Here is a 15,923-nt window from a genome sequence, read left to right as displayed (position 1 = left end):
CCATCTGTACATGAGTGTTTTGTCTGATGGATCCAGTCATCCGATCCAGTAGAGGGCACCATCTCGTCAAGGTCATATGAGTGTAATTGTCTGACTAGTCTCGCGAGAATTTTCGAATTTTGTTTTTGCGGGAAAGAAATTCAGCTGATCCGCAAAAAAAAACATCACAAGCAGCTTGCGTGCAAACTCGTCGTTTGCTACTTTTGCATAGCCATTTACTATGTTTTGAGTGTTCTTTTGCAAATTGTATGTATACAACTAGTTAATAGCTTACATTTTCATCTTTGAACGATCAATCATCATGAGGTAACAAATAGTAATCAAGAAAAAGCAATAACGTTAACGATATCAAGTTCACATGTTTCACAGGTCTGCTCTCCTCCACACAGTAAGAAGAGCCAAATGGCGAAGATGCTCAAACTTGTGCAATACGAGCTTGTTGAGGTTTGTTACAGTACCCATTTGCAAATGTCTCACTAATTGTATGTTAAATGTCATAGACATACCTAGGTAACTAACGTTAGCTAGCTACAAGGGATTGAAAAGGGGCAACATTGGGTACTGTAACGTTAGCTATCTGTCTTCTATGTTTTCACCTCAGAAGGGTCCATCAAAAGATACACAGAAATCTAAAGCAACGGACAGTCATATTTCCCCAAATGTTTCTACCATTGAGAAAGCCAGTTTCCTTGATGAGTGCGATACTTATGGTGAGTTGAAAACAAACCTAAATAGTTTTTGGGGGGTACGAAAAATCATTAATGCCAAGATGTAATACAACAAATGACTACATTTGACCACCCAGGTAACCCACTGCACAGCACTGCCCTTGAGGAAGATTTCAGCCCAAACTTTGCTCAAAACAAAGAGGAAGTGGTGAAGGAGGGGGCAGCTAAGAGAAGATGGGGCCCATCCAAAAAGGTTAATAGTGCGACCCCAAAAAGACCCACACTGTCTGGGAGAGGTCAGACCAAACGGAGAGCTAGCAAAGTGGTCCAGCCAAAGGGATCTCAACAGAAAAATGTCAAACCAAAAGCCAGGTAAAACCTGCTTGTCACAATGTGAGAACTTACAAGCCCCTTTGCTCTCATTTCTTTATGAAGTGATGGAGAGGGGAAATAAGAAAATATCCACTAACGATGGAGCACAAGTTCTAATTGTAAACTTATTCTGTTCCTTTTCCTCCATTTATAATGGTCAGGCCCCAAAAAGAGATTGCAGAAGGGGCAGGTGAAGAGGATTTAACAGAAGCTCAGAGCGGGCCTGCTGCACCACAGAAAAATGCAGTCAGAAAGAAACAGGACACAGAAGTGGATGACTCTGTATGACATTATCCCCTATCGCAGTAACATAAGACACGGTTGCTAAGAGCAGTGTTACATTATGTTGCCTGTGATGAGCTTAATGTCCTCTAATCACTGCTTACTAACAGAGGTCATCGGGCGAGGAGGAGGAAATTGAGGAGTCTGCTCCGGGCTCCAGTCCTCAACCTATTCATAAGAAACGTAGAACATCCCTGTCTTCAGAGAATCTTACGGATGAGGACATTAGTTGGGTAAGAACAGCTACTGCTCTTCCCAGTGAGTGACTAAATGTGAGATGTTTGTCACCTTTTCCTTTAAAAAACTAACATGTACTCCTTCCTTGTCATCTGTGATACATTTGCAACTTTTTGTTTGGATATGTTGCCTTTTTCCTGACCACATCAACCCTTCAGATTACAAAGGAAAAGGGGAAAGTCAACCAGTTCTCTCACCCACAGAATCCAATTCAGAACAAGGCCAAACCAGACGATGTGCGAACGCACAGGAAGTCCTCAGTTGAGAGGGGTCCGAGGGGGAGTTCGCTGGGTACGAGGGGGAAGTCCTCCTCAGGTAACAGCTAGATATCTATTCAGCACCACATCCTCCCAGACAGACATATGAGTCTCTCTCAAAACCACCTGAGTGAAATGCCACACTGCATGACTTAATTAATTTGTTTAAAATATACACCACAGAAATGAATCCATGTATTTTTTTTAGGAAGTGCTGGTCCTTCCAAAAGAGACCAGCAGAAACGAAGGAATGTAAAAAATCCCACTGGTCTTGATGTGGTGTTGGACTCGTTTTTGGAATTCGTGTCAGAGTATATGTGAGTTCCCATCAGTTTAGCATAGATAGACACATCTTTAAAGTAATCATTATCTCAAGTAAAAAATGTTCTCCCTGTTTTTATTCAGGGATGCAGTGGAATCTAATGCAGTATTGCAGGCTATAGATGCTCTCTCAAGCTCTTTTGAAGATCAACTCACAGAGAAGGTAACTCATATTGGGTGATGAGTTGTCATACTTTGCAAAACCAAGTGGTGGAAAAAACTTGTATTTATTTGATTATTATAGTGTTGTGCATCTTCAGGATGCCCAGCCCACAACAAAATACCTTTTTTTTATATGTGTATGTATGTGTATGTATGTGTGTGTGTATATACGTACACAGTATGAGTCAAAAGTTTGGACACACCTACTCATTCCAGGGTTTTAATTTATTTTTTACTATTTTCTACATTGTAGAATACTAGTGAAGACATCAACACTATGAAATAAAACATGTAATCATGTAATAACCAAAAAATTGTTAAACAAATCTAAATATATTTTATATTTGAGATTATTCAAAGGCATTCTCTCAACCAGCATTCTCTCAACCAGCTTCATGAAGTAGTCACCTGGAATTAGTTTAAATTAATGTGTGCCTTGTTAAGTTAATTTGTGGAATTTCTTTCCTTCTTAATGCTTTGAGCCAATCAGTTGTGTAGTGACAAGGTAGGGGTGGTATACTGAAGATAGCCCTATTTGGTAAAAGACCAAGTCCATATTATGTCAAGCACAGCTCAAATAAGCAAAGAGAAACGACAGTCCATCATTACTTTGACATGAAAGTCAGTCAATCTGGAAAATGTCAAGAACTTTGTACAGTCACAATAACCATCAAGCTCTATGATGAAACTGGCTCTCATGAGGACCGCCACAGAAATGGAAGACCCAGAGTTATCTCTGCTGCAGAGGATAAGTTCATTACAGTTACTAGTCTCAGAAATTGCAGCCCAAATAAATGCTCCAGGGTTCAAGTAACAGACACATCTCAACATCAACTGTTCAGAGGAGACTGTGAATCAGGCTTTTGTGGTTAAATTGCTGCAAAGAAACCACTACTAAAGGACACCAATAAGAAGGGACTTGTTTGGGCCAAGAAACACGAACAATGGACATTAGACCAGTGGCAATCAGTCCTTTGGTCTGATGAGTCCAAATTTTAGATTTCTGGTTCCAACCGCCGTGTCTTTGTGAGACGCAGAGTAGGTGAACGGATGATCTCCGCATGTGGTTCCCACCGTGAAGCGTGGGGGTGCTTTGCTGTTGACACTGTGATTTATTTTGAATTCAAGGCACATTTAACCAGCATGGCTACCATAGCATTCTGCAGCGATACGCCACCCCATCTGGTTTGCGCTTATTTGTTTTTCAACAGCACAATGACTCAACACACCTCCATGCTGTGTAGGACTATTTGATCAAGGAGAGTGATGGAGTGCTGCATCAGATGACCTGGCCTCCACAATCACCTGACCCCAACCCAATTGAGATAGTTGGACCGCAGAGTCAAGGAAGAGCATGAGTAGAAAAGAATGAGTAGGTGTGTCCAAACTTTTGATTGGTACTAATATATAAAGTTGAAGTCAGACGTTTACATACACTTAGGTTGGAGTCATTAAAACTAGTTTTTCCAACCCTTCCACACATTTCTTGTTAACTAGAGTTTTGGCAAGTTGGTTAGGACATTGTGCATGACACAAGTGGTTTTTCCAACAATTGTTTACGGACAGATTTCACTTATAACTCACTGTATCATAATTCCAGTGGGTCAGAAGTTTACATACACAAGTTGACTGTACCTTTACAAACAGCTTGGAAAATTCCAGAAAATGATGTCATGGTTTTAGAAGCTTCTGATTGGCTAATTGACATCATTTGAGTCAATTGGAGGTGTACCTGTGGATGTATTTCAAGGCCTACCTTCAAACTCAGTGCCTCTTTGCTTGACATCATGGGAAAATCAAAAGAAATCAGCCAAGACCTCAGAAAAATAATTCATCCTTGGGAGCAATTTCCAAATGCATGAAGGTACCATGTTCACCTGTACAAACAGTAGCATGCAAGTATAAACACCATGGGACCACGCATCCATCATACCGCTCAGGAAGGAGACGTCTCTAGAGATGAACGTACTTTGGTGCGAAAAGTGCAAATCAATCCCAGAACAACAGCAAAGGACCTTGTGAAGATGCTGTAGGAAACCGGTACAAAAGTATCTATATCCACAGTAAAACTAGTTCAATATCGACATAACCTGAAAGGACGCTCAGCAAGGAAGAAGCCACTGCTCCAAAACCGCCCCCCCAAAAAAGCCAGACTACGTTTTGCAACTGCACATGGGGACAAAGATCGTACCTTTTGGAGAAGTGTCCTCTGGTCTGATGAAACAAAAATAGAACTGTTAGACCATAGTGACCATCGTTATGTTTGGAGGAAAAAGGGGCAGGCTTGCAAGCCAAAGATCACCATCCCAACCGTGAAGCACGGGGGTGGCAGCATCATGTTGTAGTAGTGCTTTGCTGCAGGAGGGACTGGTGCACTTCACAAAATAGATGGCATCAGAGGTAGGAAAATTATGTGGATATATTGAAGCAACATCTCAAGACATCAGTCAGAAAGTTGAAGCTTGGTCGCAAATGGGTCTTCCAAATGGACAATGACCCCAAGCATACTTCCAAAGTTGTGGCAAAATGGCTTAAGGACAACAAAGTTAAGGTATTGGAGTGGCCATCACAAAGCCCTGACCTCAATCCTACAGAAACGTTGTGGTCAGAACTGAAAAAGAATGTGCAAGCAAGGAGGCTTACAAACCTGACTCAGTTACACCAGGAGGAATGGGCCAAAATTCACCCAACTGATTGTGGGTCTAACATTTCGGGTAGCTTTCCACAAGCTTCCCAAGTTAAACCATTTAAAGGCAATGCTACCAAATACTAATTGAGTGTATGTAAACTTCTGACCCACTGGGAATGTGATGAAAGAAATAAAAGCTGAAATAAATCATTCTATGCTATTATTCTGACATTTCACATTCTTAAAATATAAAGTGGTGATCCTAACTGACCTAAGACAGGGAATTTGTACTAGGATTAAATGTCAGGAATTGTGAAACTGAGTTTACATGTATTTGGCTAAGGTATATGTAAACTTCCAACTTCAACTGTGTGTGTGTGTGTGTGATATATATATATATATATATTACGTTCATACGGCAGTGAAAAACTATAGAGAAAACAACAACCTTTCAAGGATACAACTTATCTTGTGTATGTTGAAAATTTGAACGTTTTCATTCACACATTTTCTTATTTTTTTATTTCCTTAGATAACTGCTTCAAAGGAGCTAAAATTCCTGAAAAGGGACAACGCAAAGGTAAAGCTTTTATTTAGATATGAACACTTCAAACACTAGATCTCGGGAAGCCTGTGGGCATGAGTGTCTGTGGTTATACTCTTGTCTCATGTTCTGTAGTTATTCAAGGACGACTAGGATATTCACTGTGTCCCATCATATTCATTTAAGGAAGTCAGTCATCAGCCTATTGTTGTTTTCTCAGATGAATGCTGCCATTAACGGTAAGAGAGCCAGGCTGCTCGAGGCCAAAAATCAACTTATAAGGTATGTTTTTTTTCTTCTTGCAAATGGAGCTAAAGCAAGGTTAACTGCTGAAGTAACGCAATAATTAATGTGATGTGTTTTATTTCTATATTATATGGAATGTAATAATAACCCAACAACACTACATCACAAAACAGAATACAGAATGTGAAACATCCCCTTGTTCTCTGCCAGGAGTGAAGCCCAATTGAGGGCCCTGCAGAAGGACCAGTCTCGACTTGAGCAGAGGCTAACAGACATACGGAAGGGAACCACTTTCTTGAAGGATCTGGGTCACCTGCACAAGAGCTACCTGGACCATATAATAGCCCACCCTAACCAGGCAGAGGAGGTGAGGACATCAACAACAAGCCTTCTGTTCTTGTTCATCTAGTTACAGTTTAGGATTTAACCTAATGCTGACATCCAGTCACATACAACAATGTTTCTTAGTTATGGCCAAAGACTTTTATGGATGAGTCTTCAGAGGGCATGAATCAAATAAAATGTTATTTGTCACATGCGCCGAATACGACGGGTGTTGTCTTTACCTTGAAATGCTTGCTAACAAGCACTTCCCAATGATGCAGAGTTGTATTTTTTTGGGAGAATGGCAACACTAGAGGAATAAAATACACAGGAATGGAGCTATGAACTATGAACATAAGAGGCAGTGATAATAACCTATTATAGTAGCTTAAAGTGAGTTAAAGCACTGTTCTGTTGACATCTGTTCTCATTCCACAGTATGGCCCCTCCAGTCTACCAGCTCTTCTCCTGGAGGCCCGTGATGTGCTGGGGACTGAAGATCAGCTGAAGACTGTCAACGAGAGGCTGCAACAGGCTCTGGACAGAGTGGCTCACAACAAGTGAGCTCCAAGTTGCAAACTAAATGGTGTAAATTAATCAATCTCATTTGCGTGTGGACCTGCTACACAATTTTTTTTAAATGAATAATCCTGGCAATTAAACTTTAAGAGAGGGGCAGATGCATGCTCTCATCAAGGACAATAGTTTGAGCCTGTCTTGATGTTCTACAGGTATGTTCATGATATTTGGGGATACTGTATTGGTTGTATCTGACGAGAATACTGTATTGGTTGTATCTGACGAGAATTATGCTACACTCTTTTAAAGTGTTGATCAAAGGTCCTTTTGAGATTTGTATATTAAATCTCAAGTAAGGTATGTGTTTTAAAATAAATGTTTTAGTAATGAGTACCTTTTCTGGAAATGATTTGTGGATCAGCACCTTGCTGGAGGGTCATGTTGTCTGGTGGAAAAACTGCCATTTGAACTTGAACATACATGAATGTATATACAGTGAGCTCAAAGTATTGGGGCAGTGACATTTTTTGGGGGTGCTTTGTATTGTTTGAGGATATTTTCATCCATATCAGGTGAACCGTTAAGAAATTTTTGCACTTTTTGTACGTAGTCCCACCATTTTAGGGGACCAAAAGTGTTGGGATAAATTCACTTGTTTATTAAAGTAGTAAAAAGTTAAGTATTTGGTCCCATATTCTTAGCAGACAATTATTAAATTAAGCTTGTGACTCAAGACATTTGTTGGAAGTGTTTGCTGTTTGTTTATGTTTCATATTATTTTGTGCCCAATAGAAATGAATGGTAAGTAATGTATTGTGTCATTTTGGAGTCACTTTCAATGTAAATCGGAATAGAATGTTTCTTTAACATTACAGATAATCCTGAATGAATTGCAAATAATGACTGAGAAAGTAAGACGCACAAACATCATACCCCCAAAACCTCTGACCATTAAAATAACGGGAGGTTAGCATTTTTTGGGAGGTACGATACTTGTGCGTCTAACTTTCTCACTCAGATTTGTAGTCACAAACTTGATGAAGTCATTGCGTGCTATGAATATGGGACCAAATACATAACTTTTTGCTACTTTAATATACAGGTGAATTTGTCCCCTAAAATGGGGAGAGGGGGGCACAAAGTGCTGTAATTTCTAAACGGTTCACCCGATATGGATGAAAATACCCTAAAATTGAAGTCCAATGTGCTGGAGAATAGAGCCAAAATAACAAAAAATGTCACTGTACAAATACTTTTGGAGCTCACTGTACATGTATTTCTGAGAAATCACATGGTGGCCAATCCCTATTTAGGAATTATTGCCTTTCCTACCCACTTCTCAGTATTTGGCATCAACCTTATTTAGTCATGTAATGTCTTCTGCAGGTGTGGCTACCTTGTCAAACCTGCTCACTTGCTGGCCAATAGAGTCTGGGTGGAGTTTTCATTCAATGGGGGTTTCAGTAAATTTATTTTAAATCATCCCTTTAAATACAATGCACCTTTTTATTTAGAATTGTGTAGACAGATTCAATAAAATATATCGAGAGAAGGGGTTCAGAATATAGGGATCAATGAAAGAAAGCCATCTATGCATATTCGCCTGTTTCTAGTATATTCTAAAATACTCTGTTGTAGATTATTTAGGCACATTTTAGGGTTAGGAAAAGTATGGATCATTTAAAAAGAAGAAAAAAAGTGTTTTGATTCATCCTGAGAGTTGTCATATTGGAAGGTGGAAAAAGTGAAGACGCTTTTTCCACTTGGAACCGGTAGGTTCGCAAGACCTTATTCATGGTTCCTCTCGCTTAAAGGTTGTTTAACTATTAGGGAATTACGCCATATTCTGATCTTGATTTATCTGTAGACCCCCCCCCCCCCATAACTCCGGCTGGAATCTGGAGAACAGCGTTAACAGGAAAGTAAATATATTTATTTACATTTTATTATTGCAGAAACACCAGTATGTTTACATACTATAAGTATACAAACAGACAATGATAACATGCTAGGGGGTACAACAAATTACGGATTTATACAAAGACCTTAAAAGATACACACGTATTGATTTAGCTTTCTTTTTGGGAGAATGTAGAATGTTCTTAATGTACTGCTACAATTCCTTATAGAAAACATGGAAGAGTGTTTATTTATGAATGAATTTACATTTATGAATCAGAAATTTTACCATTAGCACAATTCGATTGAGGTAAATTGTTTTCTTTATCCTTATTGCAGTTAAGGAACCCGAGCAGCACATTCTCCCATAATAAACAAAAGTCATCAAGAATATTAACAATGATAAAACTAGAAATATCTTTCCATGATTTCTTTACATATAGAAAATGCCAAAATAAATGCAAAACTGCTCTGGATGTTCAACACAAAAAGTACAGTTAATGTATTTAAAAAAAAAAAGTTTCTTCAGGTAATGATTCGCTGGGTAATACTGATCAGGTATTTGTGTGGTAATAACCATACTTTTTTCCAACAGATATTATTGACAAATGTATTCCAGTAAATGGTGACGTAAGTAATAGAAATAAAGCACATATAGATCTGTTGTTCTGAGGGCGCAAGGATAAATGCATTTTTTTCTATTGAGGAGTCAACTGGATTAAGAGAGGGTAGCTCAAGAAGATGAGATCTGGTTACACCTCTAAACAACATGAGAGTTGAAGATGGAATAGTATCAAAGACTTTAGCGAACTATCTAGGACTTGGTGTAACAGGGATATTGTTACGAGATAATTGAGTAACAATCCTAATGCATTAAAAAGTTGACTCACCAGCAGGATATGATTATTAAACCAGTTCTTAAAAAATAAATTCACTGGAAGTTACTCTGTAGGCTTCTTGGGAAATTCCGTCCTTTGTCAAGGTGTGTACTTTAGGCCCGCCCACACGGGTCGACACTAGGTACCACAGACACAAAGTCATAACCCCCGCCTATATCTACAATTTATCTTCTAAACATCTTATTTCAACCTTAACCACACTGCTAATCTTACGTCCAACCTTAAATTAAGACCAAAAAGCACATTTTTGTTTTCATGAATTGTTACGATATTGCCAATTTTGACTTTGGGGTTGTGGTAACTAGTGGGAAAACCTGCCCACACACTAAACTACGGCGTTTGATTGGATGCGTTTGCCAAATGACGCGATAACTAGCTTTTTTTTTTTTTTTTACAATTCTCAATCTCATGAACAAGTCACAGTTAAATTGGGAAGGCTTTACTTTTTCGCTGTTACCTGTGTATTTCAACGGTTTAACGCAAAGTAAGTTTGTTTTACCCTTAACATTGATAACGTATTTATTGCCATTTATCAATCAAACTAGCTAACTATAGAACCATGCTTGGCTCCTGTGTGGACTAAACTTTGGAAGCAACCACCGGTGTGTGTGTAATAAACTACTTTATTTTTCACTTTCAGGACAACTATAACGCTAGGCGTTGTAAAGACTGATTGCACAACTGAGATTGGCACCATGTCTGATTTGGTGGATGCCAAATGCATAACTACACAATGGTAAGGCATTGCGTTTCTCCTGTCAAACCTATCAGCTTCACAAATAATATAGAATAGCAGGCGACAAAATGAAATGTATGTATATTGAATGTAGGCCTACTCTATGATTTTAAATTTATAACATGAGCTGGGGCATTTATAACCCCATTGGGATGAGTTGGGCCAGTGAGCCTCTTCTTACATATGTAACAGTATAACTTTAGACAGTCGGGTCCCTGGTTCGCGCCCATACTCGGGACCCTCAACAGTCACCCACGAAGAACCCTACCCATCGCTCCACTAAAGCCGCGACCATTGCAGAGCAAGGGGAACTACTACTTCAAGGTCTCAGAGCAAGTGACGTCACCGATTGAAACGCTATTTAGCGCGAACTACCGCTAACTAAGCTAGCGTTTCACATCCGTTACACATAGTTCTATCAGCTCTCACATTCCGAGGGAGTATATTTTAATGCTTTCATTTACCCATGAATCGTGGTGAACAAATGATTATCTCATCTCCATGAGCATGCAACGTGACGTCTGACCAAAACATATTGGTCGTATTCCTCTGCTTAGACCGTGCTGACGCATGCCAGATCTAACAACGCCAGGATAGGTATTTTTTACGTATCAGCTAACCACATATGTTATAGCAATCTGGTTCCCGACCCCACAGTTGATGACCATTGGTTGATGCATGCATTTAAGCATGTCATCTGTACAGTCTAGTCGGAATGGTTTCGACTTGAGGTTCACTACATTCTCCTTTTAGTCTAAATGATGCTATGGCATTTGGTTTGAAAATGTACCTCAATCCAGGCATGGAAGGTGTCGCTGTAAATCCTCGATTATGCGGCTGGCATAATGGGATATTTAGAAGATTGAAATACTGCAAGTTTTTTAAATTTTTTATTAAACTGCCCTTTTTGACAGCATGTTAGGTTCTCTGATTCTAAAGCAGCCCGTTGGATTGCAAAATACAGTTACTTACCCCAATGCTAGGTGTTGCATTTGAATTGAATCCAATGTGCTGCTTTATTCAAATAAGAGAAACTGGCAATATTTCAATATTTGCGACTGAGATAATGGAATGATTAGGAGTACTGCAACACTGTCCATCCCTGCATTAAGGTACTTTTTCAAGCCGTATCCCTCATTTGTCACCCTGGTGCAAACATTGGCCTAGTATCGTTTCAACCTTAAGGAGATTTCAGTGAACCTCAAGTTGAAACCATTCATTCTGGCAAATGTTCTGGTATGTTAGAGGTTTCATTCCCCGGACTCTATTAGCCAAACAACATGGATTTTCAACATAGGCTACCTGTGGAACCAGATTAACACGGACAATGAAAAGTCCACTTTTAAATGTTAAGGAACTTCTTTGTCTTTGTTCCAGGCCAGGGAGTCCCTCACTGCCAAGGTTTACTATAGAGAATCAGAAAGTAGATGCTAGGCCTCCAGCTGACATGTACACATATAAAATGAACTACCCCAGCCTTGGACAATGTGTCATCATCAACAACAAGAACTTTGACAGGAGAACAGGTAGGCCTAAGTGTGTATAATAGGAGTTTTTGTTGTTGTCCTGTTCAGGTTACAATGATATGTCAGATGTCTACACTTCATTGGTAATTTCCCTTTGAAAGGAATGAGTTCTCGCAAGGGAACAGATGTAGATGCTGGCTATGCAAGGAAAGTGTTTGAACGTTTGGGGTACAACGTGAAAGTTGCCAATGACCAGACGGTGCAGCAGATCCAACAGCTGCTTTACACTGGTAAGTTCACCAGTCTGGATGTGAGTGTGTGAGTTAGATTTTCTTCTGTTCTGGAAGCTTCTTTTGAGAAGTTTTTCTGATCATCTACAAATAAATTGCAATCATGGTAGTAGTGATGTGTCATCTGGCTAACTTTGATAAACTTTAGGAAATGTCTCTGAATAAAAAATGTTGATAGACTTTCAGTTTAAACTACATGTGTGTATGACATTTTTCAGTGTCTCAAGACAACCACAGCCAGTCAGCCTCCTTTGTGTGTGTGATGCTGAGCCATGGAGGAGAGGGTGTGTTCTATGGCACAGATGGAAATGTGGAGCTCCAGAAGCTCACCGGACTCTTCAGGGGCGACCGCTGCAAAACGCTGGTGGGAAAGCCCAAACTCTTCTTCATCCAGGTACTGTAAGGTTTTAGCTGCCTGCTCTAAATTTCCCTTACGCAGCTCAATGATTCTCTAGGTATGTTTGTTGAATCAACTCTAAAGACTGAGGAATGAGGATGCAGTGTAACTGCATGACTTTGTAAATATGTTGTGTACTAAAGTGCATGACTAATATTCAGTGATAGTGTTAAAAGAGTAGCCTCTCTTCCCCTGACCCTTGACCTCTAATCTTTCCTGTGGACCTGGTGAGTAGGCGTGCCGTGGCTCTGATCTGGACTGTGGAATAGAGACAGACAGTGTTGCTGGTGGAATAGAGACGGACAGCGTTGCTGGTAACTATCCAGCGAGGATTCCAGTGGAGGCAGACTTTCTCTATGCTTACTCTACAGCCCCAGGTAATAAACCCTGTTTATTGATAAACCGTTTATTTTTAACCGCCCTCTCCTTACGTACTTAACATATAAGCTAGAATCCTTAGTTACTTCTAAATTAAATGTTTATGTAAATCGGAAGTTTACATACACTTAGGTTGGAGTCATTAAAACTAATTTTTCAACCACTCTAAAAATTTCTTGTTAACAACTATAGTTTTGACAAGTCGTTAGGACATCTACTTTGTGCATGACACAAGTCATTTTTCCAACAATTGTTTACAGACAGATTATTTCACTTATAATTCCCTGCATCATAATTCCAGTGGGTCAGAAGTTTACATACACAAGTTGACACTGCCTTTAAACAGCTTGGAAAATTCCAGAAAATGATGTCATGGCTTTAGAAGCTTCTGATAGGCTAATTTACATAATTTGAGTCAATTGGAGGTGTACCTGTAGATGTATTTCAAGGCCTACCTTTAAACTCTGTCTCTTTGTTTGACATCATGGGAAAATCAAAATAAATCAGGCAAGACCGCAGGAAAGAAATTGTAAACCTTTAAGTCTGGTTCATCCTTTGGCGCAATTTCCTGACGGTACCGTGTTCATCTATACAAACAATAGTACGCAAGTATAAACACCATGGGACCACGCAGCCATCCTACCGCTCAGGAAGGAGACGTGTTCTGTCTCCTAGAGATGAACGTATTTTGGTGCGAGAAGTGCAAGTCAATCCCAGAACAACAGCAAAGGACCTTGTGAAGATAGTGGAGGAAACTGGTAAAAAATTATCTGTATCCACAGTAAAATGAGTTCAATATCGACAGAACCTGAAAGGACGCTCAGCAAGGAAGAAGCCACTGCTCCAAAACCGCCATAAAAAAACCAGACTATGGTTTGCAACTGCACATGGGGACAAAGATCGTACCTTTTGAAGAAATGTCCTCTGGTCTGATTAAACAAAAATAGAACTGTTTGGCCATAATGACCACCGTTATGATTGGAGGAAAAAGGGGGAGGCTTGTAAGCCGAAGAACACCATCCCAGCCGTGAAGCACGGGGGTGGCAGCATGTTGTGGGGGTGCTTTGCTGCAGGAGGGACTGGTGCACTTCACAAAATAGATGGCATCACGAGGAGGGAAAATTATGTGGATATATTGAAGCAACATCTCAAGACATCAGCCAGGAAGTTAAAGCTTGGTCGCAAATGGGTCTTCCGAATGGACAATGACTCCAAGCATACTTCCAAAATTGCGGAAAAATGGCTTAAGGAACAACAATGTCAAGGTATTGGAGTGGCCATCACAAAGCCCTGACCTCAATTCTATAGAACAATTGTGGGCAGAACTGAAAAAGCATGTGCGAGCAAGGAGGCCTACAAACCTGACTCAGTTACACCAGCTCTGTCAGGAAGAATGGGCCAAAATTCACCCAACTTATTGTGGAAGGCTACCTGAAATGTTTGACCCAAGTTAAACAATTTAAAGGCAATGCTACCAAATAGTAATTGAGTGTAAGTAAACTTCTGACCCACTGGGGATGTGATGAAAGAAATAAAACCAGAAATAAATAATTCTCTCTGTTATTCTGACATTTCACATTCTTAAAATAAAGTGGTGATCCTAACTGACCTCAGACAGGGAATTTTTACTTGGGTTAAATGTCAGGAATTGTTAAACACCTTTGCCAAACACATTTAAACCTAGTTTATGTAAACTTCCGACTTCAACTGTATATACCTGTTGATTTCTTGAGGCATTTATAAGTTATATTCATGAGCTTAGGTTAACCGTCGTACCCCATCAGAACACAACATCTATAAGCTTGTTATACTCTGTTTGTAAACAAACTAAATGCAAACCAACACTGTATAGTTTTAACCATGTTGAGAGGCTATCATTATAATATCATGAATGGTCAGTCCTTGCATACATAGTTCTCGCTTTGAATTTGAGTGGTTAGGTTTCTCCAGGCCCATCCCTCAGCTTTTCACCAAAACTCAGGCAGGGTGTCCGCTTTATTGTGTCAATGAAGGTTTGCAGCTTTAAACACTGTCATTTATTCATGCATACTACATACGTTACCTTTACATGGTATAATGTAGGCACCCATTGTTACATAATACTTACAACTGATGTCTGAACTTAAACAAACTGCAAATGTGTGAATCACAGTAGACTATAGGCCTACTCAAATAAAAGTATGGTAATTGCACTGCACCTACGTACAAAAACGACCATGTACCACTTTAGAAGTTTTAGCAATGGTTATCATTGCTATAGTGTTTGACTGATTTGGTTTGTGAACTCCATAGGCTACTACTCCTGGAGGAACACCGACAAGGGCTCCTGGTTCATCCAGGCCCTCTGTGAGATGTTACAAAGGTACGGCAAACAGCTGGACATTATGCAGATCATGACACGTGTTAACCACAAGGTGGCACATGACTTCGAGGCTTGCGCCAACAAGCAGATCCCTTGCATTGCGTCTATGTTGACCAAACATCTCTACTTTCCACAGTGATTGTATATCCTGTGGGACCATTTTACATATTTGTACAGTGTCTGCTGGGGTTCTAAAGACCATTAAATAATACAGAGGGATTCTCTGCACTGGACCAAATACCACTGTGGATAATCACTTATTCAAATACTTCTGTTTGGGGAAAGTCTAAAAGCGAAAAGGTATGAAATGTTTACCCTTGAGGCCTAAAGGGCATTATGTTGGACCACAGAGAATGGCTTTTTAATGGAGAAAGGCTGGCATTAAGTATTGACTACACAATAGCAGTACTTGCTATTGATATGTAGTTCATTAATTTGGAATGGAATTAAAATGCTCTGAATTGTAGGGTAAATACATGTTCAGATAACATGGAATGAAAGTCACTCAGGCTTTATAAGTATTGTAAAGTTGTGTTCTGTCTCTATATAAATAATCTGTCACCCATGAGGTGTTTTTTCATCATTTGCACATTCAAATAGGGTACTACATGAATAAAGGAGCTTTTATCCTGGGTAAATTGTGTTCCCAAGAAACAACATTTATGTAAATACATTTTTTTTCTTGAAATCCTAAGAAAATATAGAAATTTTTTGTTGATTCCTGGTGCAAGAATTTCTTGCATCCTATTGTGAAATAATATGTTTGCGATTTCATTGTGATAGTATTCCATATGAAAATCTAACATATCATGGTTATTAAAAAGTTGGAAACTGTCTTTATCCAACACATGATGGACATCTGAATGGGTGGGACTTGCAGAGTGTTTGGCCTCAGATAAGATGTCTGTGTCTGCAGGGCCAAGGCGCTTGCATTT

At 39.6% G+C, this 15,923-nt stretch overlaps 2 protein-coding genes across 5 annotated transcripts; both read left to right on the top strand.

The window, feature by feature from the left end:
• Positions 1 to 104: 104 nt before the first annotated feature.
• Positions 105 to 6,952, top strand: cenpu (centromere protein U). 4 transcript variants are annotated; one of them, XM_020502109.2, is made up of 13 exons: positions 105 to 306; positions 390 to 444; positions 602 to 710; positions 806 to 1,040; positions 1,202 to 1,322; positions 1,433 to 1,555; positions 1,763 to 1,874; positions 2,025 to 2,133; positions 2,222 to 2,300; positions 5,461 to 5,508; positions 5,693 to 5,754; positions 5,929 to 6,085; positions 6,481 to 6,952. In XM_020502109.2, the coding sequence occupies exons 1-13, from the start codon at positions 302 to 304 to the stop codon at positions 6,604 to 6,606; spliced, it is 1,341 nt and encodes a 446-aa protein (XP_020357698.1). In that variant the 5' UTR covers positions 105 to 301; the 3' UTR covers positions 6,607 to 6,952. The 4 variants fall into 4 exon arrangements, with proteins under 4 accessions (XP_020357698.1, XP_031645677.1, XP_020357699.1 ...); XM_031789817.1 differs by having other exon boundaries at positions 129 to 246; positions 370 to 444; positions 1,718 to 1,874; XM_020502110.2 differs by having other exon boundaries at positions 130 to 246; positions 370 to 444.
• Positions 6,953 to 8,713: 1,761 nt separating this feature from the next.
• casp3b (caspase 3, apoptosis-related cysteine peptidase b) lies at positions 8,714 to 15,647 on the top strand. Its single transcript, XM_020502108.2, has 7 exons — positions 8,714 to 9,843; positions 10,000 to 10,095; positions 11,473 to 11,621; positions 11,723 to 11,851; positions 12,070 to 12,245; positions 12,484 to 12,625; positions 14,919 to 15,647. The coding sequence occupies exons 1-7, from the start codon at positions 9,707 to 9,709 to the stop codon at positions 15,125 to 15,127; spliced, it is 1,038 nt and encodes a 345-aa protein (XP_020357697.2). The 5' UTR covers positions 8,714 to 9,706; the 3' UTR covers positions 15,128 to 15,647.
• The last annotated feature ends 276 nt before the right edge of the window (positions 15,648 to 15,923 follow it).

The sequence above is a fragment of the Oncorhynchus kisutch genome, linkage group LG15 (genome assembly GCF_002021735.2).
Source record: "Oncorhynchus kisutch isolate 150728-3 linkage group LG15, Okis_V2, whole genome shotgun sequence".
Classification (NCBI taxonomy): Eukaryota; Metazoa; Chordata; class Actinopteri; order Salmoniformes; family Salmonidae; genus Oncorhynchus; species Oncorhynchus kisutch.
Note: the sequence above shows the minus strand (reverse complement) of the source record. Positions and strands in the feature narration are given on the sequence as shown.

Excerpts from the sequence above, each read along its gene's own strand:
- cenpu (XM_031789816.1), top strand. Across the intron at positions 1,323-1,432 it reads ACACAGAAGTGGATGACTCT|AGGTCATCGGGCGAGGAGGA; the intron begins GTATGACATTAT and ends GCTTACTAACAG. Across the intron at positions 1,875-2,024 it reads GAGGGGGAAGTCCTCCTCAG|GAAGTGCTGGTCCTTCCAAA; the intron begins GTAACAGCTAGA and ends TATTTTTTTTAG.
- casp3b (XM_020502108.2), top strand. The coding sequence starts at position 9,707 with ATGCGTTTGCCAAATGACGCGATAACTAGCTTTTTTTTTTTTTTTTAC. Across the intron at positions 10,096-11,472 it reads AAATGCATAACTACACAATG|GCCAGGGAGTCCCTCACTGC; the intron begins GTAAGGCATTGC and ends TCTTTGTTCCAG. Across the intron at positions 11,852-12,069 it reads CCAACAGCTGCTTTACACTG|TGTCTCAAGACAACCACAGC; the intron begins GTAAGTTCACCA and ends GACATTTTTCAG.